At 39.3% G+C, this 24,897-nt stretch overlaps 1 protein-coding gene across 6 annotated transcripts in view; it reads left to right on the top strand.

Moving 5' to 3' along the window:
• Trpc4 (transient receptor potential cation channel subfamily C member 4) overlaps nucleotides 1-24,897 on the top strand; it is a 123,780-nt gene that overhangs the window by 79,050 nt on the left and 19,833 nt on the right. For all 6 annotated transcript variants that reach the window (XM_035451579.1, XM_035451578.1, XM_035451577.1 and 3 more), the window contains 2 exons: nucleotides 6,855-6,994; nucleotides 17,864-18,177. In XM_035451579.1, coding sequence (XP_035307470.1) covers nucleotides 6,855-6,994; nucleotides 17,864-18,177 — 454 coding nt within the window. The remainder of the gene's footprint in view (nucleotides 1-6,854; nucleotides 6,995-17,863; nucleotides 18,178-24,897) is intronic.

Genomic DNA, 24,897 nt, shown 5'->3' with positions numbered 1-24,897 from the left:
TGGAGTACTAGTTTCCCTTTGCTGTATAATCCTCGGGCTTGTAGGATTTTCTTGGATATCCTCACTTGAACTAAGGGAGTATGAAAGGATAATCACCCTTGTGTCTCTCTGATATTTATTCCCTCATTGCACACAACTGTACAGTTAATACAATGTGGCTTTCTTACCACCTTCTTTCCAGTGTTTTCTCTTTGTAGACTATGGCAATGGAGGGGGCAAGTGTAGGACAGCAGACAGTGTCCTCAGATCTTTTAATAACCTACCAAAAAGAGTTATCTATAATTTTCTACAAGCTGCCTTCAAAAAGTGGATTTCATAGGCTTTTGTCTTCCACTTCACTGAAGTTTTAAATATATTCTGAGACCCTAGGAGCTGCCCTTAATTTAGTGTCTCTCAGGGGTCTGGTATCATGTCACTCGTTATTATGTAAAATAACTTTTAGTAATATAATTATTTTTCACAGAGACAGACATCTGTGTCCAGAGACATATTTCTAGTCCCTGATTTGAAAAGCAACGGAGAATTCCAGTAGTGAGGAATTCTTTGTGTCCTTTTATCTTTGTTGATTTGGTGTCTCACTAGGGGACTCTGTCTTCACTAAAGGTGCTATAGAAGGCAGAGCCCAGAAGCTTCAGGGGCCTTGAGCAACAGAGCCTTGGGGGTTACTTTGGTGAAAATGTATCTCACTCTTGTTTAGGGCTGTTGTTTTCTACCTGTGTATAGATCCACAACAAGAGAGGGAAAGATGGAGGATCCCTCCCAGTAGCACAGCTACACCCAGAGCTTGTAGAGAAAGTGTCTCCAGTAAAAATGCCATGGGCAGGCCTCCAGAGCATTCTGAAAGGAACTTCTTTCTTGGATTCACTCTCTGATGATGCTCTTTCTCTACCCAGGGTCCATACTCTTGACTTCAGGCCTGTAAACAGGCTTCTAGCACAGCTCTGAGAAATCATGTCATCTGTTACTAAACAGAGAGCGAGATGTTGAAACGTTCCATCATGGGGACAGGACAAACACACACTGTGACAGAAGCTTCCTGAAGCTTTGTTCTCTCCCGTTTTGTTTTCAGTTCCTGTGAATAGTTAGCTCGCTGGATGCAGCTCAGTTTGTACTAGCACCCTCTCATTTTTCTAATGGCTTGTTTGTTCAAAAACGTGGTGACTGCTGCCAGAAGAGATAAATCTTGGCATTTCACTAGCAGGATTTCAGTAGACTGAAAACAAAAAGCCATCAAACAGGTATGGGATGAGGAAGACATAGTGAAGTGATGCTCCAACCTGGTGGTTAACAAAGTAAAAGATTCTAGGGCTGGAGAGCTGACTCAAGAGGACCCAGGTTCAGTTCCCAACACCCACACAGTAGCACACAGTCATCTGTAACTCCAGTTAAAAGGGAGTTACATCTTCTGGCATCTGTGGGCACTGAATTCACATATTGCTCATATATGCATACAAATAGTTAAAACACTCATACAAATAAAAAATGAATGAATCTTTTAAAAATGCTTCAGCTCATTAGTCAACAAACATTAATTGATAATGTTATCTGTAACTAAAGCTAAGCTAGAGTACTGATGCAAGTTCTTTTTTTTCTTCCATTTTTTTAATTTGAATTAGAAACAAGATTGTTTTACATGTCAATCCCAGTTTCCTCTCCCTCCCCTCCTCCCGTACCACCCCCCAACTAAAACCCTACCTATCACATACCCTTTCTGCTCCCCAGGGAGGGTGAGGCCTTCCATAGGGAGTCTTCAGAATCTCCTTTGGGATAGGGTCTAGGCCCACCCCATGTGTCTTATCTCAGGGAGTATCCCTCTATGTGGAATAGACTCCAAAAGTCCACACCTATGCTAGGGATAAGTACTGATCTACTACAGAAGGCCCCATGATTTCCAAGGCCTCCTCACTGAAACCCAGGTTTCTGGGGTCTGGATCAGTCCCATGCTGGTTTCCCAGGTATCAGTCTTGGGACCAAAAGCTCCCCCTTGTTCAGGTCAGCTGTTTCTGTGGGTTTCACCAGTCTGGTCTGGACCCTTTTGCTCATCACTCCTCTTTCTCTGCAACTGGATTCCAGGAGTTCAGTGATTAGTTGTGGGTGTGGAAATCAGTCTATCACAAGATCCAGCAATTCCACTCTTAGGCATATACCCAAAGGAAGCACATTCATACAACAAGGACATCTGTTCAACAATGTTCATAGCAGCATTATTTGTAATAGCCAGAACCTGGAAGCATCCTAGATGCCCCTCAACTGAAGAATGGATAGAGAAAAACAAGGTACATTTACACAATGGAGTATTACTCAGCAGAAAAAAACAAACAAACAAAAAAAAAAAACAATGGAATCTTGGAATTTGCAGGCAAATGGATGGAACTAGAAGAACCCATTCTGAGTGAGGTAACCCAATCCCAGAAAGACAAACAGGGTATGTACTCACTCATATATGGATTTTAGCCATAGAGCAAATGATTACCAGCCCACAATCCACACTGCCAGAGAAGCTAGGAAACAAAGAGGACTCTAAGAGAGACATACATGGTCCCCCGGAGAAGGGGAAAGGGACAAGATCTGAGCAAATTGGGAGCATGGGGGAGGAGAGAGGGAGCTACAAGAATGAGAAGGGGAGAAGAGGAGAGTTGAGGAGGATATGAGGGAGCAGAAAGGTTGAGTCAGGGGAAGAATAGAGGAAAGCAAGATAAGAGATACCACAATAGAGGGAGACATTATAGGTTTAAAGATAAATCAGGCACTAGGGAAATTTCTGCAGATCTACAAAGATGACACCAACTAACAATCTAAGCAACAGAGGAAAGGCTACCTTAAATGCCCTCCCCTGATAATGAGATTGATAACTGACTTGTCTGCCATCCTATAACCTTCATCCAGCAGCTGGTGGAAGTAGAAGCAGACACCCACAACTAATCACTGATGCAATTTCTTGAAGAGTGCTGTCATGAGTTACCCATTTAATCTGGATCCTTTTGCCCTCTGTTTTGTGTCAGAAGTGAAGTCAGAGGCTGGGTGATCAGGAAGGTCATGTGAAATCCATCTGCATGGACTCCACAGAAGCCTTTCAGGTTTCAGAACTGTTAGTCTTAGGAAACTTTGGGTATCATCCAGTGCTAACTTCCAGTTGAAGTTTCACTTCCTTGGACCCTAAAGAATTCCTAAGCTAAAATATTACTATGTAGTGAGTTTGAAACTGCTTCTCTCAGACCTTGCCCAGGGCCTTCTCTACCTTCCAGTGCATTGTGATGTTCTGATTACTTTGCAGCTACTCTGAGATTGGTTACATTTGATAAAGCAAAGGAATTTGAGATGACTGAATCACAAGCACATGAAGAGAGGATGAACTAGTGCTGATCTCTAGAGAGATGCATAGATTGGGTTTCCATACATGGTCAAAACTGTTGCTGAGGATGCACAGTCTAACCTAGACTCTAGGTTAGAATGCCTACACATCAAGTTTAGAGAAACACAAATGCCAGAGAATTCTTCCCACTTGCTAGGGAGCTATCTTTCATACTTTACCAGTCAAAGATCTGATTTATACCTTCTGGGGCAGGACAATCAAGTCTTTGTCTACTTGTACATGGCAGATCTTAATCTCATGTCATATATTTTGATAGTCAAACATTGCAAATAGCAGCAGTAAGAAACAATGCTTAGAAATCTTTTAATCAAAAGTCATATAATCCCAATATTTCTTTAAGTTGTGACTGGTGATGAGTTGGCTATTGTTGTAAAGCTGATTCTTACAGTGCAACTTGACACCACCCTCATCTGACTGACATGGTCTAATTCTTATCTTTATGTGTTCTACTGAAGACTACCCAGAAACACACCTGCCAATCAATGCTTTCATATGCATATCTTCCAATCTCTGTGGATTGGCAAATTTTTACATAAAAAAATAAATAATGGATATTGAAAGATCTGCCTGGTAAGACATTATTGTTTTTGCCACTGCATTTGGAGATTCAGACCCTGGTTCCCCCAGTAATTAGTAGACCAGCATTAGTCACACAGCCTTCTTGTGCTATGGTTTTCCATATAAACTGTGATGATGGACTGGATCCCAAGAATCTAACCAGAGTATCAGGAAGAAATGCCTTCAGTATATAAGAGGAAGTAAAGTGTTGTCATGTGTATCAACTGCTTTTCCTCATTATGTGTGATAAATTCTAAGTTTCCCACCAGCTCTGAAATCCGATGTATGAATTGTATCTTTTTTATTTTGTGTTTCTTCTTTATTCAAAGGTATCAGAAATGGTTCCAACCCTATGTGAAAGCTCAAGGAATCTATTCACGAAGAAGGTCTCAGAGGTTAATCTAGTTAGGATGGCAGTGCTGAAGCTGGGGGCAGAAGGACCCTATCTTTCTAATTCATAGTCACAATAGGGCCTTGGCATGAGCTCTAGGGATGGAGACTGTGATGATGCCCATCACACTATGGCACTCAGACTTTGCAGATCATAGATGGGGTGGTTACCTGATCCCTGACCAGTGATAGCATCTACCACACTGTGTGTTCTTATAAACCTGACACCCAGTACTGTCTTACCTCTTCCTCAAGTTAAGCATTTTGCTCATTATAAGAGAGATACCTGGACCAGATCTGTGCCTTTTCCACACAAATATTTCTTGCACTTCTTGGCTCTCAGTGTAATCTTCCTCTTGAGTAAGAGTAGGAGATGTGGAAGAGAGTACATAGAGGGTGTCATTTTCTGCCTTCCACTTTATTTATGAGGCAGGATCTCTCTTATTGTTTATTACCACAGGGCATCATATTCCAGAAAACCAGGCCTATGATCTTCTGAAGAATCTATCTCTGACTGTCATCTTGCCATGGGGTCCCTGGAATTACAGGCACATTCTACTGCATCACAGTATTTACATGGATTACAGTGGGTCATCAGGCTTGCAAGGAAAGCTCTTTACCTACTGAGCCATGTCCCTTACCCTTGTTCTTGTTCTTTGAAGGGACTGGAAGACTGACATGCTTTTCTATGAACTTGACACCTCTTTTACATTTCTTATAAAGATGTGACAAGTTATGGTATTTATAGTTAATCTGACTTTTTCTTGCATTTAGTAAAAAGCAGTTATGATCTTTTCAACTTCCTGTATTCTCAGCAGCTATCAAAATTTGTATTTTACATGTGGCATTTCTGTCTATCATTATTACACAGGAGTCTCATTTATTTTGATGAATGCAGTTGTAATAAATGAATTTATCCCTTTAATATTTCATAATGATAGATCATTTGAAAGCTCTCATTAGGCTCTAAAATAGTGATTATTTTAATAAGTTTATGGAATTGAAATAATGACCTATATAAATACTTCAGAGAATTACATAATGAAATCTTCTATTAGAAAAGACAGATAATTTATATTGACCCTGGTTGTGATACTGAAGTTATTGCTTAGTATGGTATGCTTATGGTACTTAGTAAATTGACATGAATGTTGTAAGAATCCCTTCTCCAAGATTGAAAGTAGACCACTCAAAGCACCAATTGTCTATAGAATCAAAGTAAGATACCTTGATCACCTGACTAAAGCAAAGTATTTGTTTGGTTTTGATTTTCCAGATGAAATATTTTCCATCAATTTTTAAAGTCATTTGACTTAGTAGAAAAATATAGTCCAAACCATGCTTAAAAGAACATTCTTTGACATTTCCATGAACTAAATATGTAGTTATAGAGAAATTAAAATTTTAATCTTTTTAAAAGACTTTTATTACTATTATTTTTACCTGGTGGATGGGCATTTTGTCTGTATGTGTGTAAGTACACTATGTGCCTTCAATGTCCCCAGAGGCCAGAAGAGGAAACTAAATCCCACTAGAACTGGAGAACAATATTTGTGATATTTGATGGGTGTAGCTTTTGATTACCAGGAGACAAAGTCTCACAGCAAACCCCTTAATCTTCTGGGTCTTACAACCTTTCTACCCCCTCTTCTGCAATGTTCTCTGAGCCTTATGTGTCAGGTGTTTTGTAGATGTTTTTGTTGGGACTGGGATCCATAACTCTGAATTTTGATTAGTTGTGGCTTTCTGTAATGGGTTCCATCTGTTTCAAAGAGAAGTTTCCTTGATGGGGGATGAGGAGTAAACTTGTCTGTGGATATACAAATGAGCTAACAAGGATGACACCAATTGTTATGCTAATGTAGACAGGGAAAATCATGAGGCCCTACACAAACAATTACAGTCAACTAAGGAATGCTGTGTATGGGAGAAATAGTCTTTTCCAGGGAAGATCACACCTATTGATTGTCCAATACCAAATAGTTAGCTCTGAAAACACATGTGCAAGTAACATTATGTAGGTTGAGCAGGCTATAATTATGAATATATATTCATGTAACAATAATTAGTGAATAAAGAGGTTGTGAATTTGAAAGAGCAAAGAGGGTATATGGGAAGGTTTGGGTAGAGAAAAGGGAAGGGAGAAATTACATAATTATATTAAAATCTAAAACAATAAAGAAAAACATGGAGAAGAAAAATTGTTGTGAGCCCCCAGTTGGATCCTCTTCAAGAGCAGTAAGAGCTCTTAACTTCTCATCCATCTCTACAGCCCCAAACATCACACTTTTACAATTTAATGTATCAAATGACTAAATTACATCATGAGCTAGAAAATCTTCTAGAGTTAGCTCAGTGTCTGCTATCTGAAAAGTTGTTTGAGACTCATCACTATCTATAAAAGTGTTACTGCATCTAATGGAATCACAAGTCTCTTATGGCTTCAATATCTGTGGTAACTTCATTGCATATCTCTTTTGCTTGGTGATTTAATTGAAAGTCACACTTATGGTGAACTTCTTTACAATTGCAGGTTTTATATGGGGAGAAATTAAACAGATGTGGGATGGCGGACTTCAGGATTACATCCACGACTGGTGGAATCTAATGGACTTCGTGATGAACTCCTTGTATTTGGCAACAATCTCCTTGAAGATTGTCGCATTTGTAAAGGTAATTGCACTTTATATTGTTGATAATTCATTCATCTAATTCATAAAGATACATCATCAGTTGCTATTGATTTTATTAAAAGAACTATTTTGAGGTATTTGTTAGCTTATTACTTTATTTATAGGACTGAAATACAGAAACGATGCATGTCCTATAATTGCTATTATAAGCACTTCAAAGCTGCTACCATAACCCCTTTCTGCTAATTAAGATGATTGCATTAAATAAAATAGTCCTTCTAACTCTAGTTCTAATTCCAATGAAATTGTGCTCCAAAACCACTTAAATTTGTCAACCCAAATCTATTTTTATACGACATAACAAATAGTTAAATTTTCATTGGCAAATCAAAATACTACTCTTCAAAAGCATTGATATGATCATTTCAACTTGAATTAACAATTTTATATGACAGGAACAAACTAGAACTTTTTTGTCCTTGTCCTGTTCATCATGATACTGTCTGAAATTGCCTACAGGATTTGTGCATCAGTCCTATCTATAGCTACATGAAGCATTAGTTCTGCAATGACAAGTTGTACTTTGAGGGATTTGTTTCGACTGAAGTATTGTATTTTCCCTTTCACTGCTTTCATTTTGTCTCTTCCTTTTTGCCTCTTTTAAAATATAATTTGTTACTAGATTATTAATGAATTGGTAATTTAGGGGGATAGAGAGATTTTGATTGGTGCCACATGAATAATGAGTGCTTGCAATTTATGATCCAAACTAAAAAAAAATGCACACACGAGAGTTCTTACTCACTATCTCTCTAAACAATGTTCTAATTCTCTGTGAAAACTCATATATCATAGGAACAAAATTGCCCAAATTTGAGAATATTATGATTTCTATTTCTTGGTCAATAAAAATTTTGCCAATATTTACCAAAATACTGAAGAAACACAATTTCTATCAATCTTATGGAAAGCAAGCTCTCTTGAGAATAGGGACATAATTTTGTAATGTTGCCTCTATGCATTAATGATAATGACCTCAAACAGTGGCTAAGGTGGCAGAAGACAGTCACTAACTTTAATGAGATTGTGCATATGTTCAGGTGACTGTAAGTCTGTCCTTAATAGTGCAGTGCTCTGTGATTCAGCTCCTCAGATGTGTCTACAGAGTCAAGTTGGGACAACCTACTCACATATGTATATATATTTTGTCCCATTATTTCATAAAATTCTAGGGTTATGCCACTACAGCTGTACTCTGACACTTCTGCATTTCCAGGCATGTAGAAATTACCAGGAAAGCTTGCTAAACTTTGAGACCTCTTCTCTAAGTTGATTTTATCATGGGAGGATCTGAACTTCTATTTCTAATAGGAGATGCTGATGCCTGGCATGTTGTTTGGGATTTTTTTATCTTTGTTGACATCACACTTGTACATGTTTATGGGATACAGTATAATAATTTAGCACATGTCTAGAATATGTACTGATCAGATTTGGTTAATTACTATCTACATCCCTTTATTATTACTTTGTGTTTAGAGCCTTCAAAGACTTCTCTTCAGGCCCTTCTGTATCTATAAATTGTGTGTGTATGCAATGTGGGTGTCATAAGCTACAATCACACTAACATGATCTAATATCTGACTACTTTGAATTTTAAAGTATATATATATATATATATATATATATATATATGTATACATATATATACTTTATATATATATATATCCATATATATGATTATAACTAATGATAAAATATCTTACATCTTGTAATTGGCATGACACCAATAGAGAATCAGAAAAAATATACATACTTCCTATTATTAATCTCCCCCAGCTCCTCCACTTTTTTAAATTTTAAATTTAAGGTTTTTGGAGAATTTCATACATGCTTACTATATTTTCATCATGTCCACCCTGTCTCTGTCCCCCTTCTAACTCCTCATATGCCACCCACTCCCTTGCAAATTCATGACCTCTTTAATTACTGCTCTTCCATATCTCAGTTGCTCTCTGCTTGTTTGTAGCCTTCTCTGATACCTCTGGTCCTTGGTATTCAGCTTTCAGACTGGTGTTTAACCTCTGAACATAAGAGAGAACAGGGCACTGTCGACCTCTCTGTGTCTGGCTCAGGGCACTCAGCAGAAATCCATGGTTTGATCATATTGCCATAAATACAATGACTCCATTTCATGGGGCTGGTTAATATCCTATTTTTGTGTCCTATATTTTATTTATCTATCTGTTCCCTAACAAAAAAAATCTATCAGTTGACTCTGGCATTGCCTATTGTAAACAATGCTGACAGAAGAGTACGGGTATGTCTTTGATGTTATTTCTCATTTTTATTAGTTCTTTGAGAATTTTGTACTTTGATCCTATTCATTCCCTCCCCCATTGCTTCCAGGTCCACCCAACTTCCTCACGAGCCCAACTTTGTGTCCTCTCTTTCCTAACATATGCTGTCCATATACTCTTAGGTGTATGGTCTTCTGCTATAACGTGACTGATTAATCAGTGACCATAACCTTAGAGACAACTGGTTGTCCCTCTCCTAGCAGCTACAAATTGCCAATAGCACTTCAGCTAGGGATGGGACTTCATGGCCACCACCCACTGCATGGTGGGATTTGTCTGACTAGAGCTTGTGCAGGTCTTTGCATACTGTCACAAACACTGTGAGCTCATAGGTACAAGTAGCCTACTGTATCTGGAAAACACTGTGCCATTGTTGTCAAATACGACCTCTTGCTCTCACAGACTTTCTGTGCCTTCTTCCACAATGACCCCTGAACTTTGAGGAGAAGGAATGTGACATAGAAGTCTCATTTAAGATCTAGAATTGCAGTCACTCTATACCTTGCGTCTCTGCAAAAGGAGCTTCTCTGATGAGGGCTGACATGTGCATTCATCTATGGGTGTAATGATGCATTGTTAGGAGTCAGCTTAACAAACATACTGCTTTGATATTTTGACAGCATTTCCTATTCTAAAACCAGCTGATCTGAGTCTTTACAGTATTCTGTTTTTAGTTTAGTGAGTTCCTTAGATATTGTGCTACCTAATGGATGCACTTGTTTACATTCCCATCTGCATTTTAAGAGTTTCCTTTCTTCTGCATACTTATCACAAATTGTTATCTTTTGACCTATTTAATAGTAAGTATTCTGATTTGGAGGAATGGCAGCTTCTTTTGCTTCTGATTTACATTCTCGTGATGATTTGTGACACTGGACTTCATTTCATGTACTATTTGTGTTTTGTCTTCTGAGAAATGTCCATTCAGATCATTGACCCACTTTAAAAACTGAGTTACTTGGTTTTTGTTGCTGATCCTTTTGTAGTTGAAGAAAGAAACTTTGAAGATTGAATCAACAAAGATCTCGTTAATACCATTCCCATCAAAAACACTTCAAGTAAGATATTCACTCACATTAATACAATACTACTTTTCATGTAGGTGGTTTTTCATATGTAAGAACTTAAGTCTTTATTGTGTACATTTATATAGATGTTGAGCCTTTATATGGGGGAGGGAAGAGAGAGAGAGAGAGAGAGAGAGAGAGAGAGAGAGAGAGAGAGAGAGAGCGCTATAATTCCCATTTAGGGCATGTTCCTAGTATAAACCCTTGCAGACCCATCTCCCACAGACTCTCTAACCCTTTCACCACAAACTGTTGGTCCTTTAATAGACATTGCAGATGCCAATAACAATACGGCCTTTGAAACAAAGGCTGCCAGTGATGTGACTACAGCGTATATACTACTTCCTACTTGTACTGCCTGAAACGACCTACTTAATATCTATAATACCTTTTCTCAAAAACAGCAATGGCCATCAAACTCAATGTGAAGAGCTCACATTATAATTATGTATTTACTCAGACTTTGTATAATGCCCTAGGTAGGCCTTTGCTGCTGTGATAAATACCAAGACCGAAAGAAACTTGGGGAGGAAAGGGTTTATTTCCTTTTGCAGCTTACAGTCCATCATGAGAGGAAGTCCGGGCAGGAACCTGGAGGCAGGAACTAGAGCAGAGATCATGAAGGAATATTGCTTCCCACTTGCTTTCCAAAGCTTGTTCAGGTTGTTTTCTTACACAGCCCAGGACCACTAGCACAGAGGTGGCACCACCCACAGTGGACTGTGTCACCCTGTCAATCATTAATCAAGAATATGCCCCCCAAAACTGCCCTACAGGCCTATCTAACAAAAGGGAATTCTTCAACTAAAGTCCCTCTTTGCCTGTTTGTAGATGCCTTTCACTGGTGTCAGGTTGATATAAAGTAACAGTGTTACAGTGTGCATAGAGTGGGCTTACAAACACACAGGACTTCACTTTGCACTTTGAGTGAGGTTTGATTGTGCTTCCTTGTAGGCTTTGTTGCTTTTTATACCTCATGGGATGATTACTTTTTAATTTTTCTCCTAATAAATAAGAACTTGTTGATCTCCAGAATACAATTTTAAATCTTATTTTGGCTTCATCGGTTCAGTCCTACTTTTTACCCACCCCATTTTTACATGTAAAGCTTGGCTCTCAAGTTCAGCTTCAGTCATTTGATAGGTATGATTAAATCTCTATAACTCTTCACTGGGTAACATGAATTTTCAGAAATCAAAATTATTATGACTAGTAATGGTTTTCACAGCCATGGTAGAGTTTTTACATTTTGACAAACAGCTTTGACTGTATGACTTCACTGAATCTCTCTTTTACCAGTTAGCAGGTGGACGAGGACTGTTGCTTCTAGCTTATGAGTGGTGTCACAACACAGTCAACTCCTCAAATACAGTCTTTTCTGTAATATACTTCAGCTTTGCATCAAGGAGCTGTTATAGACAATTGAATCTTACTTGTTTGTTCTAGAATTATTTGCAAGGGAAGAAATTCGAATGCCTTTCTCTTATTTTATTTTTTCTATTTTATTAGCACAAAGGGAAACATTTTCATCTTGTAAAATAGTCATTAACATTAATAAATAGTTTTTCTCCTGTAACCTCATGTGGCAAATAGGTTAGTCAGATATCATTACTATATCAAATACCTGAGACAATCAACTTATAAAGACAAAAGTTCTTCTTTGGTTCACAGATTGAAGGTGGTTATCCATAGTCACTTGGCACTTCTGTAATATGTTAGGAAATATATGGCAGAGCAAACTAGTCATCTATAAGTGGGACCAAGAGGAATGATAAAGAGACAAGGGTCCCCTAATGTCTCTCTAAGTGGCACAACCTCTGAAAGGTTTTACCAACTCCCATTAGCACCAAGCTGGAGGCTTTAGCAAATGAGCCTTAGGAAGACTTTCTAGTTCTGACTATGGCAACAGCCATTTTCATAATACACCCACCTAAAAGTTTAACTTGTTTTGATTGACAGTTTGGCTTTTATGAATATGCACCAGCTTATAAAGGGCATGAAGATGAAGTAGCATATTTTCCTATAGTCTGGGAATGTATGATCCAATATTATGATTCATTGTATCATCAGCTCTTAACACTCCTTCCTGCCAAGGTCTTCATGACTTGGGTCCAACCTACTCAGGATCCTCTCACTGTTCCTAAACCCTCAACTATATCCAGAAACCCATATTTCTACAAATGACTCATCTTCCATGTCCTTCAACATGTCTGATTCTTCTTTTGTGATTATAGAACTTCAAAAGTAAAGAACTTCAGAAGACATGCTCCATTCAGGAGACACAAGAATCCCAACAACACATGGCTGATTGTGTCTACAAAAAAAAGGAGTTCTCTTAGAAAGGTTAATCTCAGCAGTAAGAGTGACTTTAAGCAAAATTGCATCACAGTAGGAGTGTAGTGAAAAACAATGACTTGTTGGGGTGGGAAAATGATGTACTTGATGGTCACAGAAAAGTAGGTGGTGTTTAGAACACCTACTGTACTCTCCCTCACAGCTTATTCTACAACATTGGGCTACCATCTTGGATCTTTGGGACCCTAATGTCCACTTATCTCCTTCTGAGGCATTTCTTGATTAGTGTCTGTTCACAGTCATCTAAATCTGTGACATGGAGGTTTCTCCTTTCATCATAAGTGAGTACTTTCAAGAAAAAAAATCTTAACCATCACTAGGCACCCATTGTAGGTTCCATGGATGAGTAACAGTTGAAAAGTCAAAATTATTAGAATTTACAGGAAAGGACTGAGCATTCATGAACAGCATTTTGGGAAGAATTCATCAAAACTGAAAATCTAAGGAATCACAAGTACTGTAGGTTTGACCCAAGGCATTGAATACTAGACTATAGGCAAATAAATGCAAGATACAGGCTTCACCTGTGAGCTATTAAGTCAAAATGTCATCTCCAGAAAAATGCCATCATGAGAATATTAATACATGCCATGGCCAATATTCTGCTTTAAAAGATAATTTCATCAACAAATAAACAAGGAGCTATGGCACAAGGCAAAACAGGACATGTCATCGTGTCATTGTGATAATGGAGGAAAGAGGGGAAACTGTTCTGAGATAGAGTGAGAATGATGAGCAGGTGTTACCTGTGGCATTGGATGCTGTGAATGTGGATGTGCCTTTTCCCTCAGATCAGGAGGCATAAATGGAGGAACCAAAAGGTGATGTACTCTGTTTTCTGTCTGCAAATTCAAGATATCCAAATGGGAAAAGTCAATCTGACAGCAGAGTGTAAAATAGGACTAGAAGGGGGGAAATCTAGACTAGAGATGGGAAGTTGGGGTCCTCACTGAAAGCTGATAGTGTGAGAGGTGTGTGGGGAGAATGGGTGGATGAGAAGAGTCTGGAGAAGCAAGTTTATAATTAAAGAACTGGTGAGATAGAGGAACCTGCAAGAGTATTGGTGCAACTTGGCACAGGGGTAGAGTTTAAAACATGAAAATGGCTAATATTATTTACTTTTCAATTTTTGTTTGCATATTAATTTCATACATCTCTACCCTCCTTCTTCCCACTCCAACTCCTCTTGTGTTCCCCCATACTCTTTCTCAAATTCATGACCTATGACCTAGTCTTTATTTTATTACACACACACACACACACACACACACACACACACACACACACACACACACACACCCTGTCAAGTCCATTTGGTGTTGCTCATATGTACTTTGTTGTAGGGATGACCACTTGAGATTAGATAACCTATTGGGGGCTCCTCCCTAGGGAAGACAGATTGTTCCTGTATCAGCTGCCATTCATTGCCTGTAGCTCTTCATCTCCCCCATCCACCCTGGTAGGTCAGCTGGTGTTGTCATTGTGTAGGTCTTGTTTAGGTGGCCATATTGTTGAGATTTCATGGCTGTAGCTTCCCTGTCATGTGTAGAAGCCACTGTCTCACAGCAGGTGTTTTTTCCTCTGGCCTTAAAATCCTTCCTCTCCCTCTTCCAAGATGTTTTCCGAGCCTTTGGCATAGGTGTTGCACTGTAGATTCATCACCTAAAGTTTGCCATCCCACAGTCAGTTGCTCTCTACATTTTGACAAGTTGCAGATTTCTGTAATGGAAAAATATGACAATTTTTAATAATTGAGCAAAAGAAAAATTAAATTTTCAAATTTCAGTTTATGTTTTCTTTACTGATTCTATTTCTTTGTTAAATTTTCTCATATCTTGAATTGTTTTCATTATTTTATTCAACCACTTGTACTTTCAGTCTTTGTTGAGGCATTTATTTATTCATATCCTTTTCAGCTTCTTAGACATACTCATAACTGCTATTTGGAAGTCCTTGTCTTGTGATTCAGCTAAACTGATTTTCTTGGGGAATGGTACAATAGGAGAGTTGACTTCTGGTGGAAGTATACTGTCTTGACTGTTGATGGTTGTATTTTTGTGCTGGGAACTAGACATCTGGTGTTATGGTATTTGTGGTGTTTCTTAATGTAACTATGTGGTCTCACCTTTGTTGGGTGTGTGTTCAGTTCTTTGGCTGCTGCTACCCTACTCTGACAGGTGGTAGAACAGAAATGATGCTTATTTTCCAGTATTAGGCCCATTCTGTGTCTTAGTGTTCAGACTCTGATTGTTCCAAGACTTGAAGTTCTTGTTAGAACTCTGGTTTTTGACTCCAAACAGTACTGATTGATGCAAAGGATGATGCTGTGGGTAGGGTGGGTGATATGTTAGAGGTGGGGGGGCCTGACTCTGGAGGTCACTTATGTGATTTGGGTCCTGTCTTAGTCAATGTTCTGTTGCTGTGAAGTGACACCATGACCACAGTGAAAAAGAAAGCATTTAACTGAGAGCTTGTTTACAGTTTCACATACAAACAAGTTTTACAGTTTTAGTCCTTTATCATCATAGAGAAAAGCATGGTGGCACACAGGCAGAAACAGTGCTGGAGAAGTAGCTGAGGGCTTTATCCTGATCAGCTGACTGGCTGAGAGAGAGACTCTGGTCCTGGCTTGGGCTTTTAAAACTGCAAAACCAAGCCCCAGTGACACACTTTCTCCAACAAGGCTACATCTCATATTCCTTTCAAATAGTGCCACTCCCTGCTCCAAGCATTCAAATTTATGAGATTATGAGAGCCATTCTCATTCAAACTACCACAGGTTCACCTCCACTGAGGGAGGCAGAGGCACAACTAGAGGTACCCAGGAATGGCAGCATGTCTGAAGGGGGTGGGGGCCACTGTGAGGAGGCTGGAGCATGGGTTTCCAAGGAAGAACAGATGATGGGAAATGGAGTGGCCTCCCCGAGCCCCAGCCAAGTGTGGTGCCTGTGGGGTCCCTCCAGCTTTTCAGGGAGTCACAAAAAGAGTGGAGGTGAGATCAGAGGAGTGGCTGAGTTAAGCAGCAATGAAGAACTAGGGGGACCCTGCATCCACAGCACTAAGAAGCTGAGACCCAAGGGGATGGAGGTGGGCTAGGAGGAGGAGGAGCTGGAACCAAAATCAAATTTCCAAATTAATATCCAACAATAAGCTTAAAAAATATGCCCAGTGGCCAAACATTTTATTCTCTATAGGTTTAAAGAACATTGTGGTTTGCAAAGCTTTTTAATTGCTTCTTAAAACAATGACTTATTTACTTACTTTATCTTGGTGTGCAGCCCAGGATAACTTTGAACTCATCATATAGCTTATGTGCCCTCCAATTCACAATCCTCTCGTGAGTCTTAGGTGCTGAGATTACAGGTGTGCACTGCTATGCCTGGCTTAGTGGCCTCTGTAGAAGCCTAAGAAAATGTACATGTGCATGGCAGGATTAAAGCTCATCTGAAAAGAATGGGCCAAAGTGCCAACCAAGTACTCCCTGTTCATAGCTCTATTCTCTGATAGGAACCAAGGTGTCTACATCAGAAAATGGATGAATTATTGATTTACACTGTGATCTGAGCATCAGTCCCCATGTTCCAATTCCCAATGGGTGTGTGTATGATGAGAGCCAGATGTGCCCTATTCACAAGGGGTTTATATGACAGGAAAGGAAATCGGAAATTATGGATCTCAGAATTTACGGGATGCAGCCGAGCTAGCTGCCCATCTTTCCCCTGGGGAGAGAAAGACCTTAATGCTCGTAAGTAAATAATATTCTTTGGAGAACAAGGTCCATGAATGGGTTTGTTATCCAGAGAATGGAAGCCCATTGCTCCAGGGGAGATATTTGTTCCCTTGGGAACCTTTGTAAATTTTAGCACTAGTTTGCCTTTGCAATACCATTAAACCCAAATAGCAGCAATGATTGCTCAAAAGCCCTGACTATGTGTGGAGTGATGATGTCTGTAAAGCATCACATCCTAACAGCTACTGGGCTCCGAATCCAGTGTAGGTGTTTATATTAGGGCAGAGCCAATGTCTCATTCTTTAGAAGATTTCATCTTGTGATTCCTTCAATCACAGCCAAGATCACCCACTAAGAAGGTTCTGTGTACATCAGGTGACAGTGTCACAGTGTCATCATTGCTTCTACATCAGGCTGCCTCCAACTGCTGCAAAACTGCTAATAAGACATAGCTTCTCCTCTATATTGGGACTCTAAAAGCCTTGACAACATAGAGACTCTATCCATTTCTAACCTCCTCTCCCCTGTTCTCACAATACTTTGTGCTAATGTCCTTAAGTGTTTCTGTTTTAAGTAGTTATATATGTCTGTGTCCTAGTCTATGACTATGTTATGGGCAAAAATGTCCCTTAAGCATTCACTGTACACAGTATGGAGTATTGCACATTTCAAGATGTTTATAAAAGTGCTTGCATCATTATCAATCATACACTTCCTCTTTCATACTGTATATAGTTGCAACTCAAGAGCACTGACTAAGACTTGAAAAAATAACCATTTATTCTTGTTCAGACTTGGTTGGTTTATAATGTCACTCAAGCAAGAGCCTAAAAGTTGAATCTGGTCAGTTGAATAATCTGAGCAAGATTTTAAAATACAACATAGCAGTCAAGAACTAATTGATCAACATGTGAAGATTTTAACACATGGAAATAAGTTAAAAATAAGGACAGACCTGCACAGCCATGTGAATGAAGGCTCACGAGTTATAAATTAATGAATTTCTGTCTGTATAGCTTACCCTGGCTCAGTGGTTCTCAACCTTTCTAGTGCTGTAATCCTTTAATACAGTTCCTCATGTTGTGGTGACCCCAACCATAAATTTATTTTCATTTCTACTTCATAACTGTAATTTTAATACTGTTATGAATCGTATTGTAAATGTCCATGTTTTTGATGGTCTTAGGTGACCCCTGTGAAAAGGTCATTCAACCTCCAAAAGGGGTGTGACCCACAGGTTGAGAATCACTGTTCTCATATGCTGGCACTAGCTATTGCCATCATAAAGGATGTATACCTTCCAAACAGTGGCTGAGATGGACCTAAGAAAGCATTGCAGAATGAACTTGACTCTGTCAGCGTGTATGTTTACTTCCCTTTCATTTCTGTTTCCTCAGTACAGTGCTCTGAACCCACGGGAATCATGGGACATGTGGCACCCCACCCTGGTGGCAGAGGCTTTGTTTGCTATTGCAAACATCTTCAGTTCCCTGCGCCTGATCTCACTGTTCACTGCAAATTCTCACCTGGGACCTCTGCAGATATCTCTGGGAAGAATGCTTCTGGACATCCTAAAATTCCTATTCATATACTGCCTCGTGCTTCTAGCATTTGCAAATGGTCTAAATCAACTCTATTTCTACTATGAAGAAACAAAGGGGTTAAGCTGCAAAGGCATACGATGTGAGAAACAGAATAATGCATTTTCCACGTAAGTTGGAGAAGTATTGCTCTTGATAACGCTGGGAGGAGTTAAGATTATATGCCTTCACAAATTTGAAAAATCCACCCCATTGTTGCAAAGGAAATGGAGAATTAAAGCTATGAATAATGCAGGAAATGAAATTAACATGACTTTGAATAGAAATGTAGACTTCTGGCATTAAGAAAAAAATACTGGGTACATTTAAATTTTAGTAAATGGCCTTTTCTTTAAAATGACCTTGTGAAAAGGGAAGCCTATCTATCCTGTTTGATTGTAGACTTCAAAAAGGAAGCCTATGTATTATTGACGTCTTATAAGTATGCATGTGCAATCAATCTTGTTGGAAAATCCAAGTGCTTTTCTGCATTTCTACATGGTCCTTTGTATGTTTCTTTTAACTTTTAGTGTGGTATCTAAAAACATAAGCATGCAAATATTTTCTAAAATGGACATTCACACCTGCCCATTATAATTACCTAGGTAACAAACATTTCCCGTAAGCTTACATGAGGATGAGCAGTTACTCATAGCCACTGCCCACTTCTGGTGACTCTCATACGCAGGACTGATGGCAGCCCACACTTGTGAGAGAATCTCGTGTGCTGTGCCACTGTCTCACAGGCTTTTCTATCTGTGTGCATTTCCTTCTCCCTGTGAGAAACAGAAGGTTAGCAGGTTAAGAAGCTGGCTGATTTCTCTGCACACAGCAACCCCAGTTGGATGCATGCTTGTTTTGTAACTTAAATAACCAGCCTTTTGCACTGGCCCTAACACTGCAAAAGAGACAGTAATTTTTCAACTAGAAGGCATTTCACATAACCTAAATCACTCCTAGCTAAAATGCTCTAGTTGGTTTAATCCTGCATCTGTTTGTTTTTATCCTGATATTTCAAACTCCATTTTAATTAACCAACATCTGCTTTTGTGCACAGAGAATTTTAATCTCACCATTTTAGATTTGATACAAACTAGCAGTTGTAAGAAACCAGGTGATCCTGATTCAAGTGTCTCATCTCAATCCTCCTCAGGTCAACTCCTTGGCCCAGACAGCTTGGCCTCCCATTCATTTGTCTCCTGACCTTGGGTTGCAGGGAGGAGGTGGAACCTCCTTCGATGATAGGACCTTACATGGCTGGACTTATTTCCTGGCCATGTGTTTTTTTTTTTTCTTTGTGAATTAGCCAAAGGCAATGAGAACAAGAGATTCACAAGGGTCAGATCCTACCACCCTCCCTCTGTGCCTCTCCAAAACTTTCTGGTCATTGTCTGGCGGCTGACTGTCTCTGTGGCTTCATGGCAGAGGGCACTGCCCCAAGCTCCACCTCCTAAAACCTTTGCTGCTTTCTAATGATGTCCCTTGACAAGCTGTTTGCTCCTCCTATGTGTGTTGCTAAGTCCTTCCTATGTGCTGTGTTCCTGAAGGAACACCTACACAGCACCTACAATGGAGTCACCTACCTCCCTCATCCATTTTAATTTAATGGAAAAGATCTTGCTCACAACCCAGCCCTTCTTACCTGCCTGACCCTGCCCCCCCCCAGGAACAAGGCTACTGTCACACTGTCCTTGTTTATGGCACCCCAAATTCCCAGTCATACCCTTGTAACTAATGTTGGTTTATTAGTAAATAACTAATTCTAATATCAGACCAAAAACATTATGGTTAGCTGTCCAATGAAAATTTATGACATAGATTTAGTCCAAAATTAAATGTTAGATTGTTTCAATTTAAGTATGGTTTTAGTTTATTTTCACCCATGATTTTTTTATGCCTGGAAAGGCAATAGATAATTGCATATCTCAGATATCTGAGGACCAAATCATTTGATACCCTCCCCCCAAAGATCAGATATTTCATCTAAATTATTTTTCCTGCAAACAACTATTATGTTTTTCTCAATGATATTAAAAGCTAAATGGAACAACTAACCCTGAATATTATTAAATAGGCTGTGTTAGGCTTAAGCTTATCCCCAGCTGACTCTGCTTTGATGTAACAGATGTCTGTCATCCTAAAAGGGACATATGGCGACACTTGGTATCTCTTGTTATCCACACTCCATAGCTTGTTTCTTTCACCTTCAGATTTTCTTCAGAGATCATATTCCAAATGACATTAAAATCAATTCATAGAAAATGCCTAACACAGTGCCTGTGCTATCATTGCAGGTCCTCAAAGACAGTAGCAAGTCCTGAATGGTATTATTTTTGGTAGAGTGTCATTTCTTAGTTATTCCTTCTTACCCCTCCCTCCTGGACTGCAGTTGTCTGTCTGATAACAGCACCCACTCTTGCCTCCTTCTTTTCATCACTGTCATGCTGTATAAATGTCTTGGTTTACCTCTCAGTCATTCTTCATTTAGCTCCTGCGTACAATATAGGGCATTGCAATCAATGGTTCTAGTGGATATTAATAGCCTTATAGCATACTCAGTGTGACTCCCAAAGAAAAGCTTCAGTCACAGACAGCTCACTGGTCTCTTTCCAAACTTCCACTTCTTCATCCCTAACTCTCTTAGCCACGTAGTGAAATACAAACTTGGGTTTGGCACTGAGCTTTCTTCCCTGTCCAGTCTACATGTCTTTCTTACCTTCAGCATCATTATCTTGTCCATATCTTCCCTTGTTCACTACCCAGGCCAATCCACTTCCTCTGGTCACTGAGTCTCTTCTGTTGTCTGTCTGTCCATCTGTCTGCTACATCCTTCTTGGGAAAGAGCCTTCTAGACCAAGGTTAGAGGCTCCACCATCTAAAATTCCCAACGATTTCCTGTCTCTTACCAGATTCATCCCTAACTTTGCTGAACCTTCTCAGTCCTTCAATGATCTGGCCTTTGATTCTTTTTTTTTTCAAGTTCTTAACATTGTTTTACTCTTTCCTGACAAACTGATTGTGAATCCCCAATATATTCTTTTCTTTTCTATTCCATTGCCCCTTTTTTTCCCTTCACACTTCGCGATCTATTATTATTCTCAGATATACTTTTTTTTTTCAGTACCTGTTCCCTGATGCCTCCTTACTGTGGGTTATTAGTGAGGACAGACCATGACTTGGTTCTATACCAGGCTTTTTCTTTGGGGCCACCAATCAGCTCCCAAATAATGTCATGGATATTTATTATCAGTTATGAATGTTCAGCCTTAGCTTATGCTCTTTCTTACTGGCTCTTATAACTTAACCTGTTTCTCTTCATCTATGTTTTGTCGTGGGGCATTTTACCTTTCTTTCTGTATGTCCTACTCTGTGTTTTCTGGCTGGCAGCTGCCTGGCTGACCCTGGGTGTCTTCCTCTCTTTCTCCCTTGTTCTTTCTTATCTTATTCCTCTTGTTCTTCTCAAGCCTAGATTTCTCTTCCTATTTATTCTCTCTGCCTGCCAGCCCTGTCTCTCTCTCTCCCTGCCTAGCTATTGGATGTTCAGCTCTTTATTAGACCAATCAGGTACCTTAGGCAGACAAGGTGAAACAAATGCAAAACATCTTTACTTAATTAAACAAATGTAGCTTAAATAAATGTAATACAGCTTTACACAATTAAAGTAATATTCTGCAGCGTAAGAAAATGTAACACATCTTTGTCTAGTTAAAGTAATGTTCTGTAACACAAGTCTGCTAAGCCTGCCTTTTTCCACAAGCAAAGGAATGCATCTCCGAGTTCCCTTCATGTTTTGTAGTTTTCTCATTGACGTATGACAAACTGCTCATCCTTAAAAAACTCAACTTTTTGGTGATTGAAATAATTCTATTCAGAAGTTTAGCTAATGGCCCCAACAAAGGGCATGACACGAGGGTCATGAGCCTTAGGACATTGTCTGAGTAAGCAAAGCTCATTTGTATGTATTGGAGCTCAATTTGTAATGTCTTAGACTGGCCAATTAAGGTCATACTTTACATATTTTAATATGACCTTTTTGGGTGGGAAACAAACATAAATGGTGAATTTCATCTCAGCATGAGTTTGTTTGTTCATTTTAGTCTCATAGGACAAAAGGAAATCTCAACCTCTGAACATATTCCTTCTTCACTTATTCCATGTCTCTAGCTGAAGATATTTAGCCAAGAAGGTACAGGATCATTCAAAAAGTAACAGCTGAAAAATACCTTTAAATTGTAATAAATAAAATGTTATTTTCATAGAAGCAAAACTCTGACTCATATAAAGTGGGTTTTCAGTTTAGACATCAACAAAGATACTATGTTGTGTGAGTTAACTAAGTTGTGGCATTACCTTTGGAAATTAATAAGCATTTCCTTTAGAAAATTCACTTCCTTTCACTCACACAATGTGGTAAATATCAGCCAAACAAAGGCCTTCTGAGATGTGATCCAGCCAATGAATCCTAAATTTATGGACAGTGTGGGTCTCAGTGAACTTGAGAATTATAATATTCCTGAAGCAATTGCTTTGAAATATTCACCTACATAACAGTCCAATGAAGAAACAACTCAATGAGGGATACCTCAATACCAGGCGCTTAGTTCACCTGAGAAGCAAATATATTTTAGCAGGGTCCTATAGATTTCACCACTGATTCATCCCACCAAAGGAAAAGAAAACTCTGCAGTTAATCACAAATGTCATTGTGCATTTTCTTATGCTAAATCCTAATTTTTAAATGTCTGTTAATATTTGCTAAAATGATTAATGAATGTTCTTTGAAACATTAGTTCTTTTAGACAGAAGCAAATGGAGAATTTCAAACATGGCAGCCCTTTAATTTGCATGGCTGCTTTTATTAGAATGCTTGAGGAAGCAACCATAATGAAAAGGCACTTGTAATGTCATTTATTTGTTAGTATTTTATAATGTGTGCGATGCAATATGTAACTTTTCCTTTTCTTTCATGTGAGATATATATATATATATATATATATATATAATATATATATATATATATATGGGTGGGTACAATGTGTGCATGTGCATTTGTAGGGCAGAAGTTGAAGTCTGTGTCTTCCTCCATAATTCTCTGCTTCACTGAGGGGGAGGTCTCTCACTGAGCCCACAGTGTGCTGATTTGCTAGCATGGCTGCCAGCCCTAAGAGTCCCTGTCTCCACCTCCTAAAGACTGGGATTTTGGGCAAAAGCCACACCTGCCCAGCTTTTGTGTGGGTGCCAGGGACTTATACAGAAAGGGCTTGATCCACTGAACAAATCTCAGCTATATCATGTAAAACTTTTCCTGATTGGCTCACTCATGTCAGGACAAACCCATGTGAATCACATTTATATGTTCCTATGGAGAGTCATCACAGTTGGGAAAGAAAGAGCACAGTTAATTCACATTAAATCCAAAGGATGCCTGAGAGTCACTGTTGTGATTTAAGAAAAGTGGTGCTCAAGAAGAGAAAGACGCCATGTGCCGGGGTTCAAGCAGAGGGGACTTTTATTAGGGAAAGGGATCATAAAAAGGGGGAAGAGGAGAGGGGGACCAGCCTCTGGGGACAGGAGCAGCAGGAGAGAGGAAAGAGGAGTGTGTGGAGGGAACAGACAGACAAAGAGGAGGGAGGGAGGGAGGGAGGGAGGGAGGGAGGAGAGGGAGGGAGGGAGGGAGGGAGGGAGGGAGGGGAATGGGAGGTGGGAAGGGACCTTTTAAATGGGAACATAGTGAATATGCACAGGTGGTGCTCTTACTGGTTGCAGCTGAGAGTGTATCCTGTCAGAACCCCAAGGACAGGCCAGTACAGATGCCTGAATACTAACAGTTACTAAAATTTAAGAAATTAGAATCTTGAACAAGTTAAAACATTTTTACAACTTTGCTAGAGTCAATGAATTCATTTCAGTCTCCCTGACAGTTTGGAGACCCAGCTGGGCTCTCCCATGGGAAGTTTATCTTCATCTTCTCCCATAACACAACACCTTTCATTCTCACTAAATTTGGTCAAAACAGCACCTTTATTACAATTATCTGCCTCAGCACTATTTATAAAATATAAATAGAATTAAACTTTCTCTTCTAGAAGCAGCTTTACAACTAAAAGTTTTCATTTGTAAAAAGCAATAAATTTGTAGAAATAAAAGTGGCAGAGAATTGTGCCAGTACTGGCATCGTGCTATAAGAACAGCATACACAACTACAGCCTCAGACCCTCTGAGCAAGGAAAATATGCCCAGCTGTAGGTAGTGGACTCAGCTGGGCCAGGAGGGTTGCCTTCTTCTTCATCAGTTCTCAGTATGAGCCTATGTCTCCCCATATATTCCCTTTTTTTTTTTTGTCCCATGGTTTATTCATCCTTTTTTTCTGCATCTAGGTATATGTTGTGGCAAACCTCTGGTACACCTTGTTCCCAATGAGCCTCCAAAACTCTCTTTCAGACTCTTTTGGCCACTACCTCATCTTAGTATTTCCCACAGAGAGAAATTCTGCTCATGTTCTTCATAGGCCAGGCTTCAGGCCTTGTATTAAATGTGTCTTCTTGGGTCATTTGACAACGGCTGACCTACCATTCAGGGTAGGCAGTTTAGAAGAGCATCAGGGATCAGTGACCCTGGAATGTGAATGACCTGTCCTCCCGATGGGTTCCAGTCTAGTCCTGATCTCTCGAAGACTGAAATGCCACTTCCTCACTCTCTGTGCTAGGTTCCCCTAGGGTTTTGCCTTCATTTTTTGTAATATGATGTAAATATAGCCATATTTTAATCATTTCTAAGAGTCTAGGAGCTCTACCATCATCTTTCTACATACTATATTATTGTGTTACACAGCACATCGAATCAAACCTTTC

This window comes from Cricetulus griseus (genome assembly GCF_003668045.3).
Source record: "Cricetulus griseus strain 17A/GY chromosome 1 unlocalized genomic scaffold, alternate assembly CriGri-PICRH-1.0 chr1_0, whole genome shotgun sequence".
NCBI classification, from domain to species: Eukaryota; Metazoa; Chordata; class Mammalia; order Rodentia; family Cricetidae; genus Cricetulus; species Cricetulus griseus.
This window is presented reverse-complemented; position numbering and strand designations above follow the sequence as displayed.